General features: G+C 43.8%; 1 protein-coding gene across 2 annotated transcripts in view; it reads left to right on the forward strand.

Moving 5' to 3' along the window:
- Positions 1–19,244, forward strand: part of JADE1 (jade family PHD finger 1) — a 74,732-nt gene that overhangs the window by 44,764 nt on the left and 10,724 nt on the right. For both annotated transcript variants that reach the window (XM_064149984.1, XM_064149985.1), the window contains exons 3-7: positions 8,685–8,767; positions 12,572–12,729; positions 15,877–16,064; positions 17,491–17,702; positions 19,047–19,214. In XM_064149984.1, coding sequence (XP_064006054.1) covers positions 8,685–8,767; positions 12,572–12,729; positions 15,877–16,064; positions 17,491–17,702; positions 19,047–19,214 — 809 coding nt within the window. The remainder of the gene's footprint in view (positions 1–8,684; positions 8,768–12,571; positions 12,730–15,876; positions 16,065–17,490; positions 17,703–19,046; positions 19,215–19,244) is intronic.

Raw genomic sequence — 19,244 nt, forward strand, 5'->3', positions numbered from 1 at the left:
TTTTTTTCTTAATTGTGGTTTTTTTCTCTTTGTGAATTATTGGGTGAATTCAGATACAGGTTTCTGCACATTCATTCTATCAGTGTGCACTTGTGCAGAAGGTTCAAGGGTTAGTAATCAGAAGCTGAGATACTATTTAGTGTAGGGTGATCATCTGCAGGGCTTTCTGTCATTCACACTTCCCTGAGAACAGCATCCCAACATTCAGGCCCTTTCTCCACTGTGTGGAGAGGCTCTCCAGTGTGCTTCATGCATTTCCCTCATATTAAACACAGTAGTCCTTCAGCGTAGGGCTCAGCATTGCTCTTCTGCCTCATCTCACAAGGTGAGGACTGAGCTTCCAGCTGTTGGGTTTCTTTTGTTCTGAAGGTAAGTTCTCCTACTGTGCTTTAGCAGACTATGTGAGCAGGCATCTCAGATTCATTATAAGTGTCATTAGATAAATGTTGGAATAATGTGAATGATGATGATTATCTGGGGCAGACTCCAGCATGTAGGCTAGTGCCACCTGGAAAACATTTTGGTATGAAAACAGACACATTTTATTTTATTGAATTCAGTAACTTGAATATTTATAAGGGAGCAGTAGTAATGATGCTACGAATAATGAAATTTATCTCTAAAAATCAATGAACATACAAAGATTTTTTTTTCTATGAGGTCACTGGACTGAATCAGTTTCCTTGGTAGTCACAGGGCAATAGGAAGAAAACAAATTCCTGGTACCCTGAGCACTAAAAATGCATTGCAGTGAAGATAGAAGCATGTCAGAGGGAGAAAAAGGTGCTCTCCTTTTGTAAGGTGAAAGAAGGGCGAATTGATTTCATGTTGGGGTGAAATACAGGACCAATGTGACTGCAGTCCTAGAGTACAGACGTGTGTTCACTGGCTTCTGTAAGATCCTGTAATATGCATGGTTGTATATTATTTGTAGCATTTTAAAGGCTTGCAGCTTAAAGGCAGAACCTTTGCCTTTCTCATCACTTCTTATTTGCCCTCTGTGTTGATTCTTTGCCAAAAGCCAAGTGCAGACTTCAAGCCCCCCAAAGTGTGTGTGTTACGTACTTCAACCTAACTACTGAAAAGTGTTGAGCTGTGTCCCCTTAAAATCAGAGCTCTAAATCCACATTTGGACAGGTGGCCTAAGTAGCCTATTTGAAGCACTAAGCAAGAGGTGTTATTGTAAACTGTGAACAGCAATTCTGCACTTAGTCCCTTGCTACCTGAGTGTCTTCTTGGAGATTCCATTTTCTGAAATTACAGGTCACTTGTGAACATTTTACCCATGAAATATAATTGAATGAAAGGCAGCTGCAGGTGTAATTCTGGATTTTGAACTTGTGTCTAAATACAGAAGAAAGGTATTGGAAGAGTCCTGGGGAAAGATTTAAGATTATGGGCACCTCAAGGTAATCCTTTTTTTTTGCTGTCTGGCAGCTTGTTAATTTCAGACAGCGTATCAGAGCAACTGTAATAGATGCTAATATTAGCCTTGAGATGCACATGCCATCTTCTTCAAAATCTGTAATAGGTAAATGAGTAATGTTTACCTCAAACTCAATTATGTCCTTTTTATCTGCATGGCTGGCCTGGGCCTTTACAGTTTTGGAGCAATTTTTCTTACATTGTATTCAGCTTGCTCGTTTATTGCAAAACCTCCTCGTCTTTGTGATTCCAGATCTTTCTCTAATTAAATGCTAGATACTGAAGCTGTTTTATCCTTCCAGCTCAGTGTCTGACCTGACTTTTTAGCCTCACTTGTCTGTATATCTGCAAAGGTGGTTTCTGCTGAATATTCCATGTTCTTAATTTCCTGCTGAGATGAAGTTGTGCAATGGAGTAGTTTCCATTTATAGCTTCAGGACATTCCTTTTGCACAAACTACTTGCACACATGGACAGACTGTGTTTGAGGCAAGATCTGAAACTCAGTTGTATTATGGGGAGCTTGAGTGAAATCCAGGCTCTCCTTGATGTCAGAGAGAGTTTGCTTGCTGTTTTCCATGAGCAAGGAATTCAGAGCAGGATGTTCTTCATGCTTTACTTGTTCCTGCGATGTCTGTTCATTTATTCTTAGAGGGGTTATCAATTCATCATACTTGTACATGCAGAGTGTCTGAGACTAAGGACACTTGTAGATGAAAAATGCTTCTAAGATTTACAAAGTTTCACACCAGTCCTGAGAAATGAAAGATTTAATACTCATGGATTATGAATATAGTTCTGTAATTTGGATGGACCCTTATTCTATCATTGCTAAACAAATGTTACTTCAAAGTTAAACAGATTTTGCCAATATCCATTGCTCTGACTGAATGATGGGGATCTTAGACTTAGAAAGGGCTTTTCATCCCAGTGGATTCCCATTGTGTTTGAGATGGATCCCAGGGCGCGTTCACAAAGGTTGCTGAGTACATAACCTTAGGTGCATATGTCATTTACCATGGAATTGCAGCTGCTGCTGGCCTGAAATGTGGCAATTACTGAGCAGTGCACGTAGTGCTGTGCAGCAGTTGAGGAAAAGGAAGTGAAGAACATTTCTCATTTTTCTGTTGAACTGGCTAGTAGATGAGGGATGGTGATTAAACAACAGAATGTAACATAGCTGCAGAGCTAGAACTCCAGCAAAGCAGCAAATACGTGATTGCTGCTGTGCTTTTGAGAAAGGGTTGTAGCATTTGGAGTGATGACAAGTGGTCACAGCTAGCACCTTACCTGGAGGTTGGGCTGACTGGGACAGGGTGACTTTTGATGAAGTTGTTACTCTGTTGAGCACTCTTGATGAGTGATATGAAAGACTTAACCCAGCTTGATAGGAAGGGACATCACATAATCATCACTATTGTTTTTGGAGAGGCACTTTTTCTTTGCTGGTACTGAGTACACCTAAGTAACTCCACTGGAGTTTGAAGGCCTGACAACCTCAGCCTGTGAATGCTAGCTTGGGAGGTGCTCACACTGTCTTTGATAACTTGTATTAAAATTGTTATGGTAAAACACTTCTGCAGTGGGAAGCCTTGGGCTTGGGAGCTAGAGTGGCACTTCAGTCATGTGCTAGGAGTTCCTCACCATTAGGAGAGTACATGTGCATGATTTTGTCTTGTGTTCTTTGAGATTGCACAACTCAGATATGTGGCTGAGAAGGGAGATCCTAGGAGAGAGCTTGTATTGAATTGCTGTGGCAGGGAGCTGCTAAGGCTGTTCATTACATGTGTCAGAAGCTGAGCAATTGAGCAGCGGTGTTGAAAAGCACTGAGGGATCATCTGGATCCATGCATGGTTCAGCAGCTGCAATTGGGTACTTATCAAATGACACTAAATTTTGAGTGGGATTGGTGTTGACAAGAGATAAAAGGCTGTTGCTTTTCCTCCTCTGATCTTGAGCGATACTATTGTACAATGATACGTTATTATGTAAAGATAAGGAAGATAGATGGGCAATTCCTACAGCAAGAGCAGTTTGGCTGTGTGAAATGATGTAGGTGATATTTGCATACACATTGCATTCACTGTGGTAAGGCCTGAAGATATGTTTGCACAGCTTTTTCTGTATCTAATATAACGGAAAAGAAGCCTCAGAATAGTCTGCTTCTGTTTTCTGCTGGAATTTGGGTCTAGACGTGGAGTTAGTCTAAGTGACATGAAGCCTTGCTGTAAGGAGTTGTGGGCCAGACACTAAGTGGGGAGACTGAGCATCTATATTTTCTCTTCAGACTGCAGATCTTTGTGACAGTGTTGGCAGCAGGACCTAGTTGGTCTCAGTGAGTTGAGCAACAGTGTAGGCATCTGGAAATGGCAGCGCTAAGCAGAAGTGACAGCCAGACACAGATCCGTGCCGGGGATGTTTGGCTCTGTTGTGCTGCTGCTGTGATGGTGTAGCAGCAGCATAGCGATGGTGAGAGGAGTGCTTTCAGAACCGGGCGATGTAAGGCTTTGAAGTGTTCAGAGGCTGCAGGGGCAGGTAGTTCTCCAGGCACACAGCTGGGTGCCCTGCAGGTGGCTTTATATCAACCTTGTGCATGATGCAGAATAGCTGAGCCTGTACTGCATTGCTTGTGGAATAGAATTCCTGAGGGCTTGAGTTGCTTTATTGGTCCCAAAGAGTTTTCTGTTTTGATGAGCTTTCTTTTTTTTTTTTAATCAAAACATATTATTGACAGATCATTTAATAAGTGGATACAGTTGAAATTGATAATGTTTCACCTTCTGGGAAATGTGTTCTTCACAGATAGGGAAAAAGAATTCACACTTCTTGCTTGCTTTCTTTTAGCATCAGGAGATGTATGTGTTTATATATACCCACTAGCAGTATTACAAACCCACTGTATTTACAGTGGGAGGTGTGTATAATAGCCAAGGGAAACAGAAAGGTTTCCTGCTTGAGCCTTAGAAGTCACCTTTCCAGCACTAACAGTGCATTGGAGCTTTGCTTTTCTTGTGACTTACACTTCAGTAGTGGTTTGGGATTGCTCCTCACTTTTTTGTCTGTATGTTGATAAATGCAAAGGGAAAACTGAGATGTGTGGCAAGGATGTGATCCTCTTGCTGTTCTCCGGGATGAAAACCTTAAAAACATCTGAACAACTAGGCCTTCTGAAAGGACCCTAAACACATCAGAATGGTCTTGGGGTGTCTACCGAAGTGATAATGCTAGCTAGGCTGTTGTGTTCACCCATGATTTGTGACAGGATGCCTTTTACTTCCAGTGCCTAGCGATTCATGCTTGGGATGTGTTTAGTTTTGTGCTTTGGAGTTGTGTATTTTTCACATCTACTGTTCCTCACCTGATAGTATAGGCTCTATTAACATCTCATCAATTTTCCATCTGCTGTAGAACTCATTTCTCCCGTGAGGAGAGAAGTTTTACATCTTCCAAATCCCAGTGATTCAGACTTTCCTTATGTTGTATTTGGTGGTGTTACACCAAAGCTGAGTCTAACTCTGTGTTGACGTTTAGTTGTTTTTCTAATCTTGGTGACCCCAATGCTATTTGAGACTAAGGCTAGTATTCAGAAAACTGTTGATTAAAGCAGTCATTTTGGGTACTTCATGCAAGAGGCTTATTTTGGTGAAAAGTCTCTGGAATTTTTCTAAAATAGCTAGTTCATGTGATTATATCATACAAAAAAACTGTTCTGGATCCTGTGTTCCTTCTGCATAAATCAGAAATGGTTCTTACTGCGTATATTTGGATGTAAAAATCTGCTCATTAGTCACTGAAGTAGCTGTAATTGCCTGTGAACTTTCTCTTTCAGCAAGGTCCCTCTTCTGGACTAGATAGGAAATTAATGGAAAGGATGCTTAGAAGACAAATACCATCCTCATTTTCCGCCTGCTCTTCCACTGATACACCCAGAGTGGGTGGATTGCTTATTAATGACATCAGCTTTGGGTAGTTCAGTGACCTGGTCTTGGCACTGCTGAAGCAGTGATATTTGCCATTAGCAAATACTTGAGATTTCCAAACTAGTTAAATTTACTACTATTATGGGCTGATTATTTCACTATCATTTCACTGACTCCCACAGTTCCTTGCACTTGTGTCTCTAAGCGGTTATTTGAATTTGTGAATGTGGGGCTTACAGCTGGGCTTATTTATTCAGTGAGTAAATATTTTCCCTATTGCAGTGAAGCCCTTACCAGAGGTCACCTGTCAGCTGCAGTTTAGAGGTCTTAGTGGGCAGTAGGCGTCCTCTGAGAAATTCTTCCACCTTTTTCTCATAGCAGTTTGCACTGCTGAGAAAAATACAACTGTCTCTTCAGTAGCTCACTACAGAAACACTGTGTATTTTACTACATATTCACCATGTTTATGTATGAGGAAACAGCTGTTACAGAACTATGTAAGAAACTATTCCCTTATTTGTTGCAGGAAGTTAGCCTGGAAAAAAGACTCATTGGATTGAAGAAATCACATCTGTCTGGATGTTGAAATGTTAATAATTGCATTGTTATGTTGTAGGAATAGTCTGAATTTGAGCTGTGTACATCAGTTTTTTGAATGACTTTGCTTATTCCTTTCTGACTTCTCTGAGTTTGGTTACATGCTGATACAGTACTCAGGAGTTTTTGCTGCTGCTTGTGTGTTTTTCTTCAGTTTTTAAGAGATAATTTAAACAGAACGGTAGTTAAACGTTCTTGGGAGTCCCACACATACTAGGAAATGGCTATCAGTACTTTTCCCCTGTTTTTTTTATCCCCCACTTAGGAATAGAAATGGTAAAATAGGTTTAGGAGAAGTGCTTGTGACTTCTCACAGACGTTTCAAATCACCAGCCTTTTTGAAATTAAAACACTAGTATTTGCTTAAAAATGGTCTTTGTTGTATTCTTACTTCAGAAGATAAGATATTTTCCCTGTGTACCTTGCTTTCATGTTGACCATTCAGCATGTTCTGCCTAATGTCTGATGTTTGTTACTGTGTTACAGAGGATGTTCACTGGAGCAGAGTCCTTAACGTATTACTAGCTGAAAAGAAATGGCAAAAGCATAGCTACAGCATAATTAATTCTTCTGATGACTTGTTGCTTGTTTGTTTCTTGCTGTAAGGCAAGATTGGACATGGCACTTGGTGCCATGGTCTAGCCTTGAGCTCTGTGGTAAAGGGTTGGACTTGATGATCTGTGAGGTCTCTTCCAACCCTGATGATACTGTGATACTGTGAAAGTCTTTGACAGTCATTTAACTTGGAAGGTGATTTATGCTTTTAATATATAACCTACCTCATCCTGTGCAGTGCTTTCTGATCACCAAGAGGTTTCTGCTGGATGATGTGTGGCAATGTTGTTCACAGAAACATTCAGGTTGGAAAAGCCCCTCAGGATCACCAAATTCAACGGATATCCCTGCTCTCCAAGCTGCACCCTAAACCATAGCTCCAGGCACCACATCCAAACGGTTTTTAAACACATTCAGGGCTGTTGACTCCACCGCCCCCCTGGGCAGCCCATTCCAGTGCGTGACCACTCTTGCTGGGAAAAGTTTTTTCCTAGTGTCTAGTCTAAACCTACCCAGTCACACCTTAAGGCCATTCCTTCTTGTTTTATCATTATTTACCTGTAAGAACATACCACCAGCAGCTTCTCCACAATGTTCCTTCAGGTATCTGTAGACAGTGATAAGGTCTCCCCTCAGCCTCCTTTTTCGTGCTAACTATCCCCAGCTCCTTCAGTTACTCCTCATAAGATTTATTCTCCAGGCCCTTCCCCAGCTTCCTTGCCCTCCTCTGCACTGGCTCCAGCACCTCCACATCTTTCTTGTAATGAGGTGCCCAAAACTGAACACAATACTCGGGGTGTAGCCTCACCAGAGCAGAGTTCAAGGGGACAATCACCTCCTTGCTCCTACTGGTCACAGCATTTCTGGTACCAGACAGGATGTCATTGACTGTCTTTGCCACCTGGGCACACTGCTTGCTCATACAGAGTTACTTGTCAGTTACAACCCCCACTTCCCTTTCTGCCAGGCAGTTTTCCAGCCACACTGCCCCAGGCCTGTAGCATTGCTTGTGGCCCAAGTCCAGGACCTGGGATTTGGCCTTATTGAACCTCATGCCATTAACATTGTCCATGGATCCAATCTATCTAAGTCCCTCCGTAAAGCCTCCCTACTCTCATGATGATCAAGAATGCCACTGTAGCCTTACACTTTCTGCTTCTAGCACCTGTGTGCTAAGCCAGTGAAGACATGAGCAGCGTGGGAAGGCCTTTGCACCAGTTCAGTTTTATTCATCTACAATTAATGCCCAGAGTTGCAAAATCTGTGTTCATCCTTCAGAGTTCAACACATAGGTTCTAACCCCCTATTATTACATGAACCTTATTACAAGTCCTTCATCTCCCTGACCCACAGGCATTGACTGTCACCTTTTTTTTTTCCAATACTGCTGTAGAGTTGGCAGTGGAAAACAGCTGCTGTGCCCGTAAATCTTACTGAGTTAAAATCAGTTGATGTGCACAGGTACAATACACTGGGGTTTCAAAGCACTACCTTGTCAGTGGAGTGTAGATCGTCTCTCTTCTTCCTTTTCTCCTGTTAAAATATTTCTGAAAGCTGACAGAGACTCTGTCAAAAGGTTTCAAGGCAAAATGGCATAATTTGTTTGGAGTGTCATGAATAATTATGCAGACAAAATCGGTACAAATCACACAGAGAAATTTGCTGCAGAGAAGAGACAACAGCTTGTTTGGTAGGCTCTACCCTGTGTGTCTGGCAGTGTGCTTTGTTTGCAAAAGGCTTGCTCTGGTGAAAAATGGGTAACTGGTAGAGATATTTAGGACATCAATACCTCAGTTTCAAAGATTACATCTCAAGCTGTCAGCAGACTTCCTAGTTAGGTATCAGTCTGCTGAAAGCACTGTATTGATGCTCTGGGGAAGCATGTTATGAAGTAGCTTTCTTCAAAGGCTGAGTGGAGAGCTGATAAGTGCAGTCCAGCCAGTGCTTGCAGGTAGAGGTAGAAAATCATAAACAAAATAGGTGGGCACAAAAGTTTATGAGTAAGTTTCTGTTTTCTGGCTCATCTTGAAGAGAGTCTCTTGGAGGTTTGTCACAGCAGCCTGACTCTGCCTTGTCTTCCTCATCTACTCCCACTGACATCAGTTTGCCTCCTTGGGTATGCAGGGAGAGCAAAGGTTTTCCTTCATGGAGCAGCAGAGTCTGCAAGTGAACATTTCTCTGTCCTAGGTCTGTCCACCTGGTCCCAGCATTCCAGATCTCGACGTCGGAGGACTTCGTGTTCCAGACATGAAGATCGAAAACCTTCTGAGGTATTTCTGGAGTTTGATTTGCATTTTGTTCCATCTATTAAATACAGAGCCCTGTACATGTTCTGGTAATTGATCATTTTCTTCTGATTTACTTAGTGTTTTTTTCTTTTTGCTGCATTTTAGCTGGCACCTGCTCCCCACTCCTCCTGTTTTTGTTTGTCGGTCGGGGTTTTTTTTTTTTGGTGCCAGGAGATTGGGGAGTTCAGCTGTTGGCACAGGCACTGCCAGCACCACTGTCTGTCTGTGAATTTATCATTCAACATAGCTGCTGAGTCTTTCTTCCAGTAGTTTAGGCACTGGGGTTTATTTGTAGTTTGGTTTGTGAACAGTGAACATTTATATTACATGCATTTATTTCCTAGCTGATATTGTGTTTTGGTGTGTGATAGTTGTTAAAGTGTTTGTCAGACTAGAAATCTGGTTCCTCACACTTTCTGTCTTGCATGGTGCTTTGAGGAAATTCTTTCAAGGCAGATGCAAATCTTTGAACTTCCCAGGATAGATCAGCTCTCAGTACACAAATGCAGTCCAGTTCTTTGGATATATTCTTGCAGAATCTTCCTATCTGCAGGCAAATACTACACTGCAGAGTTTATAAAGGCTGCAGAGCAAGGCTTAACTTTGGGAGATGGAATTTATGCATTTAACATACTTGCCCAGTATGTGTGTTTCTGATGTATTAGTGAGTGAGTGATTAGGAAAAGAAACATACTTTGTTGATCTCAGACACCCAGGTTTATCTTCTCACAGAGAGAGTTTCCATAGGAAGAATCACACTCATTTTTCAGTGTGACCTACACCTGGTACTGGAGGCCTTCAATCATCTTTTTGATTATTGGATGGTTTTTGTGTTGGGTTTTTTTTTTTGTAACTGTGAGGACCCAGTGTGAGTTTATTCTTGCTGGTGATGTTTGCTATCCTTGGGTATCACAAAATCACACAGAAGCATCCAGGTTGGAAAAGCCCCTCAGGATCACCAAATCCAACATATAACCCTGCTCTGCAAGATTCACCTTAAACTGTATCCCCAAGCACCACATCCAAACAACACTCAAACACATCCAGGGTGGGTGACTCCACCACCTCCCTGGGCAGCTCCTTCCAGTGCCTGACCACTCTCTCCATGAAAAACTTTTTCCTAATGTCCAATCTAAACCTACCCAGCCTCAGCTTGAGGCCATTCCCCCTTGATCTATCTCCAAATACCTATGAGAAGAGACCAGCAGCAGCCTCTCCACAATGTCCTTTCAGGTAGCTGTAGACAGCAATGAGGTGTCCCCTCAGCCTGCTCTTCTTCAAACTAAACAGCCCCAGCTCCCTCAGTTGCTCCTCATGAGATTTATCCTCTAGGCTCTTCACCAGCTTCGTTGCCCTCTTTCCTACATGCCTTAGAAGTAGCCTGTTATACTCTGTTTTGAGAACTCCCTCATGAAAGGCCATAAGGAAATGATCTGAGGTAGCTACCTATTCTGCTGTTGTTTCATGTGTGCTGCTGTTTTCTCCTCTTTTTGTATTTGTCAGAATCTTTGTAGCTTTGCGCTGTCTCTTGGGTGTTCTCAGCCTGGGTGAGCTGCTTATTTACTCCTGTTCGGCTCTGCTGCACAGCCTGTTGCCGCTCTCCTTCCTTCCTCACATTCTCCTTGTCTCTGATTGCCACAGCACTGGTTGTTCTGATAAGTGTGCTGGCAGAAAAGTGACACTTGCTAAACTCCCCGGGTGAAATCCTGGGCTCGTTCAAGTTGGTGGCAAAATTCCCATTGACTTGAGTGTGGCCAGGGTTTCACCCTTTAGCTTTGAAGTGTTCATTGCTTCTGTGAGCCAGCACTTCTGTAAGCTCTGCTTTGCTCCAGGCAGTCTGATTGCATCAGAAATTAGAGCAGAAAGAATGGTGTCACAGGACCAGGGGCCTGGGAAGGAGTTTCTTGGCTGTCAGGTGCTGCATTAGCATTGCTCCCAAGGGAGTTCTGCAACAGATTTATCTGAGAACCTCAGTTACTTTGGCTCTCAGTTTGAGCAAGTTGTGCATCCCATTTTATATTTTTAGTCTTCTTTACATTTGACATTTCATTGCTTTAATTCAAGTCACTTGGAAGTGCAGAATCCCCTGGCCAGCTGTGCTTGTTTGTTCTGTCAGCCAGTTTACTTTGTGGCTTATTTTTCATTTCTTGATTGGAGCCTCACAGGAGTTGTAATGGGATTGTTTAAAGCATTCCATTATATTTCATTACCTGCATTCTTCCTTTCCTTCATATGGTAATATTATTCCTTAGCTTTAAATGTTGGCAGTTTTTCTGAGCATGTCAAGACAGGTGTTAAGAAAAATGTCATGATTTTGTGCTATTTTTACGACAAAACCAGAGCAGAAACAGAAACATATTGAGACAAAATGTGGTGGTATATGCTTGTTGGGAGGGAGGAGAGGTTTCAAGAGGTGTAGTATGGCAAGAGGCAAGTCACACTTTGAAACATTCTCAGAAGTATAATTAATACATTTCCCTAAAATACTTCCCCTAAATCATAGGGAACCTATTTGAGGTTTGAGCACATGACATAGTTCTGTCCTGGAGAGGCTTGCCTAGGTAGCACTCTGCAGAGAGCTGGTTCTTCTTCAGCCATGTGCACTGCGTGTCTGGAGCTCAGTAAACGTGTGGCTGTTGGTTTGGGACTGGGAGGTTGTGTCTCTCTGTCCCCTTAGCAGCCCAGGAGGAGAAGCTGGGAGCGCTGCCTTGCCTGTCCCTGTGTAACTGTGCAGGGTGGGGCTGCTACCTGTTGACTCTGCCCACCACACACCGACAAGTCTGTGGGTGACATTTTCTTAAGATATTACCTATCTTCTTGTCCTGGTGGTGTTTATTTTCTGTCACCTGATTGCTTTTTAACCCTTTGCTTTGAATGTGGCATTTGTTGTTGTGGAGGTGAGGAGTGCTGAGTGCAGCTGCTGTGGTGTGCAGCAGCCTTGTCTCACAGGCTGAGAGCTGTAAACAAGTGCAGACTTGCAGTTCTGATTTCTGTGCTGCCACCCCTGGCTTTCTGCAGTGCTGACAGACAGTGACAAACCTGGCAGAGGTTCCACTGCAGCACACAACGTGCCTGCTGCAAGAGTGACTCCCTTTATTGTTTACTCCTGTAGCTTGTAGAAGGTGCCATTGCTGCCAACCCCAAAGCTGCCAAACATCCTGCAAAGGCAGAGTGACAACCACGGTGCAGAGGTGTCTGTAGCTGATGGAATAACAAGCACCTGTGCAGAACAGGGAGATGCCACCAGAATTCTAGTCTGGGTGTTACTGTATTTATTTTTGGGGGAATATTTTTTAAAAATACTTGCACAAAGAGTCATCTCCTTAGAATTTCCTCTTGTGGCTGGTCATGGTAGACCGTTTCTACCACAGGGAATTTCTAGAATGTCTTTGGATTAGTCAGAGTTCCAATAATTAAAAACAAACTAAAAATCTCAGCAAAAAAAGACTGAAGCACAAATCAGTCCTTCCTGTGCTGCTGGCTTAAAACTGAAGTTCCTGCAGCTTTTATTGCAGCCAAAATGGAGGTAAAAGCGGGTAGAAACTTTTAGCAGAGAGGGAGCATCAGGACTCTTAGTGGCATTAGCTGGAAGTCATTCCGTCAGTATTTGCACCTTCAGCCACCCCTTTCCCTGCAATGAATCTAAGCCTCTGACCTACAGTGGGCTGGGTGAGCTGGCTGTTGGTACAGTGACCTTGTAACACACTGCTCCATGGTTACCCTGAAGCTGTGAATCACAGAGTGTGAGTATCCGATGTCAGTGTCTCTTTTTTTCTCTCTTTGCAGATGTTCAGGACAGACCTGATCACTGCCATGAAGTTACATGACTCTTTCCAGCTGAACCCTGATGAATACTACGTGCTGGCAGATCCCTGGAGGCAGGAGTGGGAAAAGGGAGTTCAAGTGCCAGTTAGCCCAGGGACCATCCCAGAACCAGTAGCCAGGTACAGTTTGGAGGAATGCAAACAAATGCACATATGTTTATGCTAGCAGCCTGTGTCTACGTTGCTTTGGCTTCTTGAGCTTTATTGCACAGTGTCTAGCTAGAAAGGTCCAATTCAGAGAGAAGAAGAGCAACCTGCCTCAGCTTTTTGAATGGTGGGAGAGATTAGGAGTCAGGCCTGTTCTGCCTGTGTGCCGAAATGTGAATGTCAGAGAACAATTTTTGGCATTGCATTAGGATGGAGTGTGATGACAGAACCTTAAAAATAGCTTCTATTTTTAAGCCCAGACTTGACCTCACTCAGCATTGCTGGGAGAGCCCTTGCCTGACGCTTCTTCTGTGCCGTAGGTTCCTTCCAAAGAACAGTTAGGCTAGGCAGAATGAAGTGCTAGAGAAAATACAGCATTTATTTTGGTTCCATGGTATTTTTTTGGTTGATTCATTTACAGATATTGGAAATGACTGTACAATATTTATGCTGTTAGAAGAACCATCCAGTTTTAACTAAGTATCTTCTATACTAAATGCATTTAACTAAGTATATTAATGCAATACTTTTTACTCTTATCCAGGAAACACTTATTTTCCTTGTCATGTCTGTTAGATACTGTTTTCTGTTTCAAACTGAACAATACATTTGCAAAGGCAGTGGTGTGCTGCAGCCCATCTGTCTGTTTTATGCTTAGTTGGGATTGGAGTTGGAACAAGAGAGAACAAAGATTATTGCCATTTAATGATGTTAGATGTCTGAGTATGTCCAGGCTAGCCCATGAGGCATTACCATGTGGCTCAGCAATGTTGTTGGGTTCAGAACAGCTCAATCTCTGATACACACCAAGGACTCCTGGATGACACTGCATCTGCCCAGGCCTGCATCTGCCGGCTTTGACCTTGGAGCAGGGAGACTACAGCACTGTTGGTTAGTGGGTTTTGGGTTGAAGCCAAACTACCTGTGCTTATTTCTTCTGTGCATTTAGGCAGCAGGTGCAGGGTGCTGTCCAGAGGCATGCAGAGGTGCTCAGTGTGGAATTTATGGTACAGAACATTTGAGGAATTGGAAGTAAATTCTCTGTAAGATGTAGTAGTCTATAATATTTCAGTACTGTGCAGTATGACCAGGAGCAGTTTGGGCACTGCAGATAGCCTGGTGAGGTCATTCAGATTTGTATTCTTTCACAGCACCTTTCTGCACCTCAGAAGCCCCAAATTCAGCATTTGCCTTGCCCACCATTTCTCAGATAGTTGTCTGAAACAAGCTGATTTAGGGGAGGGTTTAGGTCTGTGTAGGAGACTGAAACAGGTCAAAGCTTTAGTGAGATGTATGCCCTCAGATACAGTAGCAGCAGATGAGGATCTTCTTACAGGAAGAGGAATTGGACTTCATCTGGGGACAAAGTGGCATGGAGGATGTTCTGCTTGTTGTGCAGATTAGGTTGTTGCCAGCAGAGAGTTGCGTTCTGCAGACAGTGATGCTGTCTCCTCCCTTGTGGCACCAGAGAAGGTGCAGTGTCCTCTGCTGAGAGAACCCTGCTGCCCGTGCTCGGACAGAGTTCTGTTGCTGTTTAGAAGCAACTCCCCAGCTTCTTGGTGCCCTTTGTGAATTCAGTGTTTGTGCCCCCAGCTGCTGGTTTTGCAGAGCTATGGCATTGCAGGAATCTGACCTAGAGCAAGTGATGTACTGTAGGTACTTCGCCGTTTCCTGAACTAATGCATGTGGTCCAACAACATTTCAGTTGGCTTGCAGCTAAAATATGCCTTCAGAATTGGTTGTTGGCCAGCTGGAGCCTTCACAACCTGAGAGAAGGTAGTTTAGGCAGCAGCTGAGTAATATTTGTGCTTGACTCAGCATGACATTAGTGACTGTGAAAGAGGAAATGCAGACTCAGGATGCCAGAGCTTGGAGCTGCTTGGGTAAGTGAAGGTAAAGCTGGTTTAAATTACTGATTCTCTGTGGAAAGGTCTCTTGAATTCCACAAAGGTAGCAATTCTGTCCCTACACAAACAAAAAAAATCAAAAGAAGCACATGGTGAGAAAGCAGACTTCAAAGGTGGCAGAAAATACTACTTTTCCCCTTGAATTTTCTTGCTTTTGATATTGTAGTTAAACTAATTTAAAAAAAAAGGGTCTCAAAATTGAGTTGGCAGCCAGTGGGGTTCCTACTCTACCTTTAAACTGTGGATCCCAAGCACCAGTAGAGGCAGGGCAATGAGTGGCTTGAGAGCAGCCCTGGGGAGAAGGCCTTGAGGGTGCTGGTGGATGAGAAGCTCAGCATGAGCCACCGGTGTGCACTTGCAGCCCAGAGAGCAAGCAGCTCCTGGGCTGCATCAAGAGAAGTGTGGCCAACAGGGCAAGGGAGAGGATTCTGCCCCTCTAATCCACTCTGGTGAGATCCCATCTGGAGTATTGCATCCAGTTCTGGAGCTCCTGTTACAAGAAAGATCTAAACAGAGAAGGACCACAAGGATGATCAGAGGGCTGGAGCTGCTTTGCTATGGAGACAGACTGAGAGAGTTGGGGCTGTTCAGTCTGGAGAAAAAAAGGCTCCCAAGAGATCTTATTGTGGCCTTTCAGTATCTGAAGGGGGCTACAGGAAAGCTGGGGAGTAACTCTTTAGGATGTCAGGTAGTGATAGGAGTGGGGGGAAAGGAGCAAACGTAGAAGTGAGGAGATTCAGATTGGATGTTAGGAAGAAGTTCTTCACTGTGAGAGTGGTGAAACACTGGAACAGGTTGCCCAGGGAGGTGGTGGAAGCCCCGTCCCTGGACGTCTTTAAGGCCAGGCTGAATGTGGCTCTGAGCAACCTGGTCTAGTGTGAGATGTCCTTGCCCATGGCAGGGGAGTTGGGGTTAGATGCTCCTTGAGGTCTCTTCCAGCCCTGTGATTGCAGAGAGGAGTAAGCACAGCTCTATCCTCCACTGTTTTCACTGTATTTAACTGGTGGTAATGATCTGGCTTTCTAGACAACTCCCATTGATTTATAACACCACCAGTCCGTTATGGAAGTGCACTGTACCATTTTCTCTTCCCGTGTCCATGGCGCAAGGTGATTGTTTAGATGCTTACAGATGATTGTTAGTTTTCGATTCTCTAGACCCAAGTGCCTGGGCAGCCCAGCACACCTGACATCTGTCTGCCTGTCTGTTGTAGGGTGGTGTCTGAGACAAAAGCTGTCACCTTCACACGTCCCAGGAAGTACATTGTTTCATCAGGCTCAGAGCCTCCAGAGCTGGGCTACGTTGACATTCGGACGTTAGCGGACAGCATGTGCCGCTATGACCTCAACGACGTGGATGTAGCATGGCTGCGGCTCGCCAACGAGGAGTTCAAAGAAATGGGTGAGCAAACACTGCTTGTGGCTTTCTTGCTGTTTCTCTCTAAGAGCTGCCAATCTTCATAATTTTAAGCAGAGTGCAGTGGGAAGAGATGAAAAGAGGTATGAAGAGATAGTGATCATAGGAGTTGAGGTTGGCACAGGAGAGCAGACCTGATGCAATTAAGCTCCAAGATAGGTGTTTGTAACTGCTGAGTCATCTCTGGTCAGACCAAGTCAGACTCTGTATTTTCCCTGTTACGTTTCACTAGGGAATTTTTAAAAAGTTCCCATTTTGCCATCAGGGTCCTTGAAGAGACCTGAATTGTAGTCTTTCCATTTAGTCCTTCTATGCTGGATTTCTCTTCCTGTGCATCACATACCTGTCTCCCCTGTGGGGTGTGCTGTGTGGAGCGTGTGGCTCAGTTACTCATGGGGAGAGCCAGAGGAGGATTTTCTTGCTGAAACTCTCATCGTGATGTTGCCGTCGATTGCATGGCACAGCAAATGTTAGCTGTTTGGAATGAGTAGTGATCTAAGGATATAGAAATTCTTGGCCCATCCTGACTTTGCAAGAGAGAGGTGGTTGATTGCAGTCATGTAGCTTTCTTGGTTCCACGGGTGTTTGGTGGGATTCTGTGGTGAAGGTTGCTCTGGCATCAGCTCGGAAGTATCACAGCCAGCATGTTGGCACAGCAAGTGAGAAGTGGAAGCCAGCAGGGAAGCACTTGTGCTTTTTTTGGATATTTTTCTTGCTGCTTGCATTTTTTTTTCAGGTCTACAAGAGTAATTTAATTAAATTTGAATCTCAATACCATAACGTAGCCATCCTGGAGCTGTGGTGTTGTGAATAATTTCCTGACGGATGGTGCTGGAAAACACCAAATCCCAGATTTGACATTGCAGTTATTTATTGTCCCAGATTAAGATTTATTACCACTGTGTTCCTCACTTTTTAAACCAAAGTAATTTACTGGTGTAGCAGAGTTTGATGGAGACCTCAGTTGGGCTTATTGGATTAACCTATTGGGTTAGCAGCACCTGTGGTTAGAAACTGCAGGTTTGTTCCAAGTGTGATGGCAGATGTCATTGATTGCCCACTACCCCCCCCCCCCCCCCCCCCCCCCCCAAATGTTTCACCAAAGAGTAAACATCTGGATTGTAGAATTGAAGCAAAAGCCATAGTCAGTGCTGTCCTGGGAGAAGAAATCAGAACAAGACCAAGAAGCCAACATCAGTTTATGAGAGGTTGTTTGAGGAGTTTGCAGAATTGGTTTGGATCCTTGCTCCCGTTAATGTGGTTAGAGCCTGAATTTGAGTTTTTTTAAGTGCTGGATTGAGCATGATTGCCTAGCAGTGCTGTGTAGGGAGTGGCTGTATCTAGCCAGCTGTTAAAGAAGCTGAGTTGTGGACTACCACTCTTTAAATAAATAACATCTCCTCTTTCCCAGGGATGCCTGAGCTGGATGAGTACATGATGGAAAGGGTGATAGAGGGATTTGAACAGCGATGCTATGATAACATGAATCATGCTATCGAGACGGAAGAAGGACTTGGGATTGAATATGACGAAGATGTTGTCTGCGACGTCTGCCAGTCTCCAGATGGAGAAGATGGCAATGAAATGGTGTTTTGTGACAAATGCAATATCTGTGTGCACCAGGTATGGCTGGCAGGGGGATGGGGAGGGTGTAGAGATGGTGACAAAAGCCTTTCCAAACCATCAAAGCTAACAAGTTGGATTTTTTTCCCTGTGACAGACATTGATCTGTTAAATGGTTGCAGAGTTCAACATTGAGTTGTAAGATGACTTCAGAAATTGTGTAGTTGAGAAGGAGAATTATTACATGTAATTCTAGATGTATCTGTGCTAAGAGGGTTAAAGGGTGGTATTCTGTCTTTGTGGAAGAAGTTGGAAGGTGGGGAATCGCCTCCCCAAAACGTGCATGGTGTTGTATGTTCTCACCCACTCACTTCTCTTGTTCTGTTCTTTTCCTTACACTTGTGGAGCTAATACATCTTGAGTATCAGCAACTTAGGCTCAGCAGGGAGGGGAAAAAAGATGCTTCAGGCAATCAGTAGGGTCACAGGATGGATTTATTATTGTCAATTTAGTGGAGAACCTACTGACCTGAGCTAATGAAGCACTATTATGTGCCACCTTTTTATGGCAGTTAAGGAGTCTTATTAGCATGAAAGAACAGATACAATTTTAGCACATGTTTCCCTGGATGTCTCTTACAGTGGTAGGTACCTTGCTATCAGCCTGTCCTTCGTCCCCAGCTTCAAAAAGTTTGGTGTTGGGAAACCTCTGTTGTTCAGTGAACGAGCAATGCATTTCATGCATTTGTACTAGTGAGGAAGACACATCCATACTGCAGAGGAAAGTGGACATGTTTAGACCTGTGGTAGTTGTCTGATCCTTAGTTTCTGACGACTACAAAGCTGAAACATAAGAGAGAGGGTTAAAACAGTCAGTAATTTGGACGAGGGTCTGAAAAAAAGTGGTCTTTATTAGCTACCATTTCTGCTTCTAAGTAAGAAGCAACCCCCAATGCTTTGGAATAACACTGAGCATTGCGCAGTGGAGCACTTGAATTTGTGGTTCTTCCCTTTTGAATTACCTCTGGCCCAGTTCATGTTCAGGGTAGTCTTGACACTGCACTTCCTCCAAGCTATCTGCTCGTAGTGACATCTGGGGGAGTCTCCTTGCTCTGTGGGCTGGCAAACACATCCTTCATGTTCCCAGCTGAAATGGGCAGTGAGTTTTTGCCTCACAGCTGGGCATGACTTCTGCTGCTTTTGTGGCATAATGTGTTTGAGGAAGGATGGGAAGGTGTGGTTGGCTAGGATTATGAAAGCACCCTGGGACCATGCACAGGCTGATGTCTCTGTATTTTATTCCACAAAGAAAATGTGGAGAGTTGTGACATGCTATGTGTAAAGAGCCCAGAAGTAACAGGTTATTGCCTTTGCCTTCTTTCCTTGTTTGTACCTGGTAACTCAGGCCTGCTATGGGATCCTGAAGGTGCCAGAGGGCAGCTGGCTCTGTAGGACCTGTGCCCTCGGTGTCCAGCCCAAGTGTTTGCTGTGTCCAAAGAAGGGTGGTGCCATGAAGCCAACCCGGAGTGGCACCAAATGGGTCCACGTTAGCTGTGCCCTGTGGATCCCAGAGGTAGGTGCTGTCAAAGACACTTGTTCAACC

This window comes from Pogoniulus pusillus, chromosome 10, assembly GCF_015220805.1.
Source record: "Pogoniulus pusillus isolate bPogPus1 chromosome 10, bPogPus1.pri, whole genome shotgun sequence".
Taxonomy (NCBI): Eukaryota; Metazoa; Chordata; class Aves; order Piciformes; family Lybiidae; genus Pogoniulus; species Pogoniulus pusillus.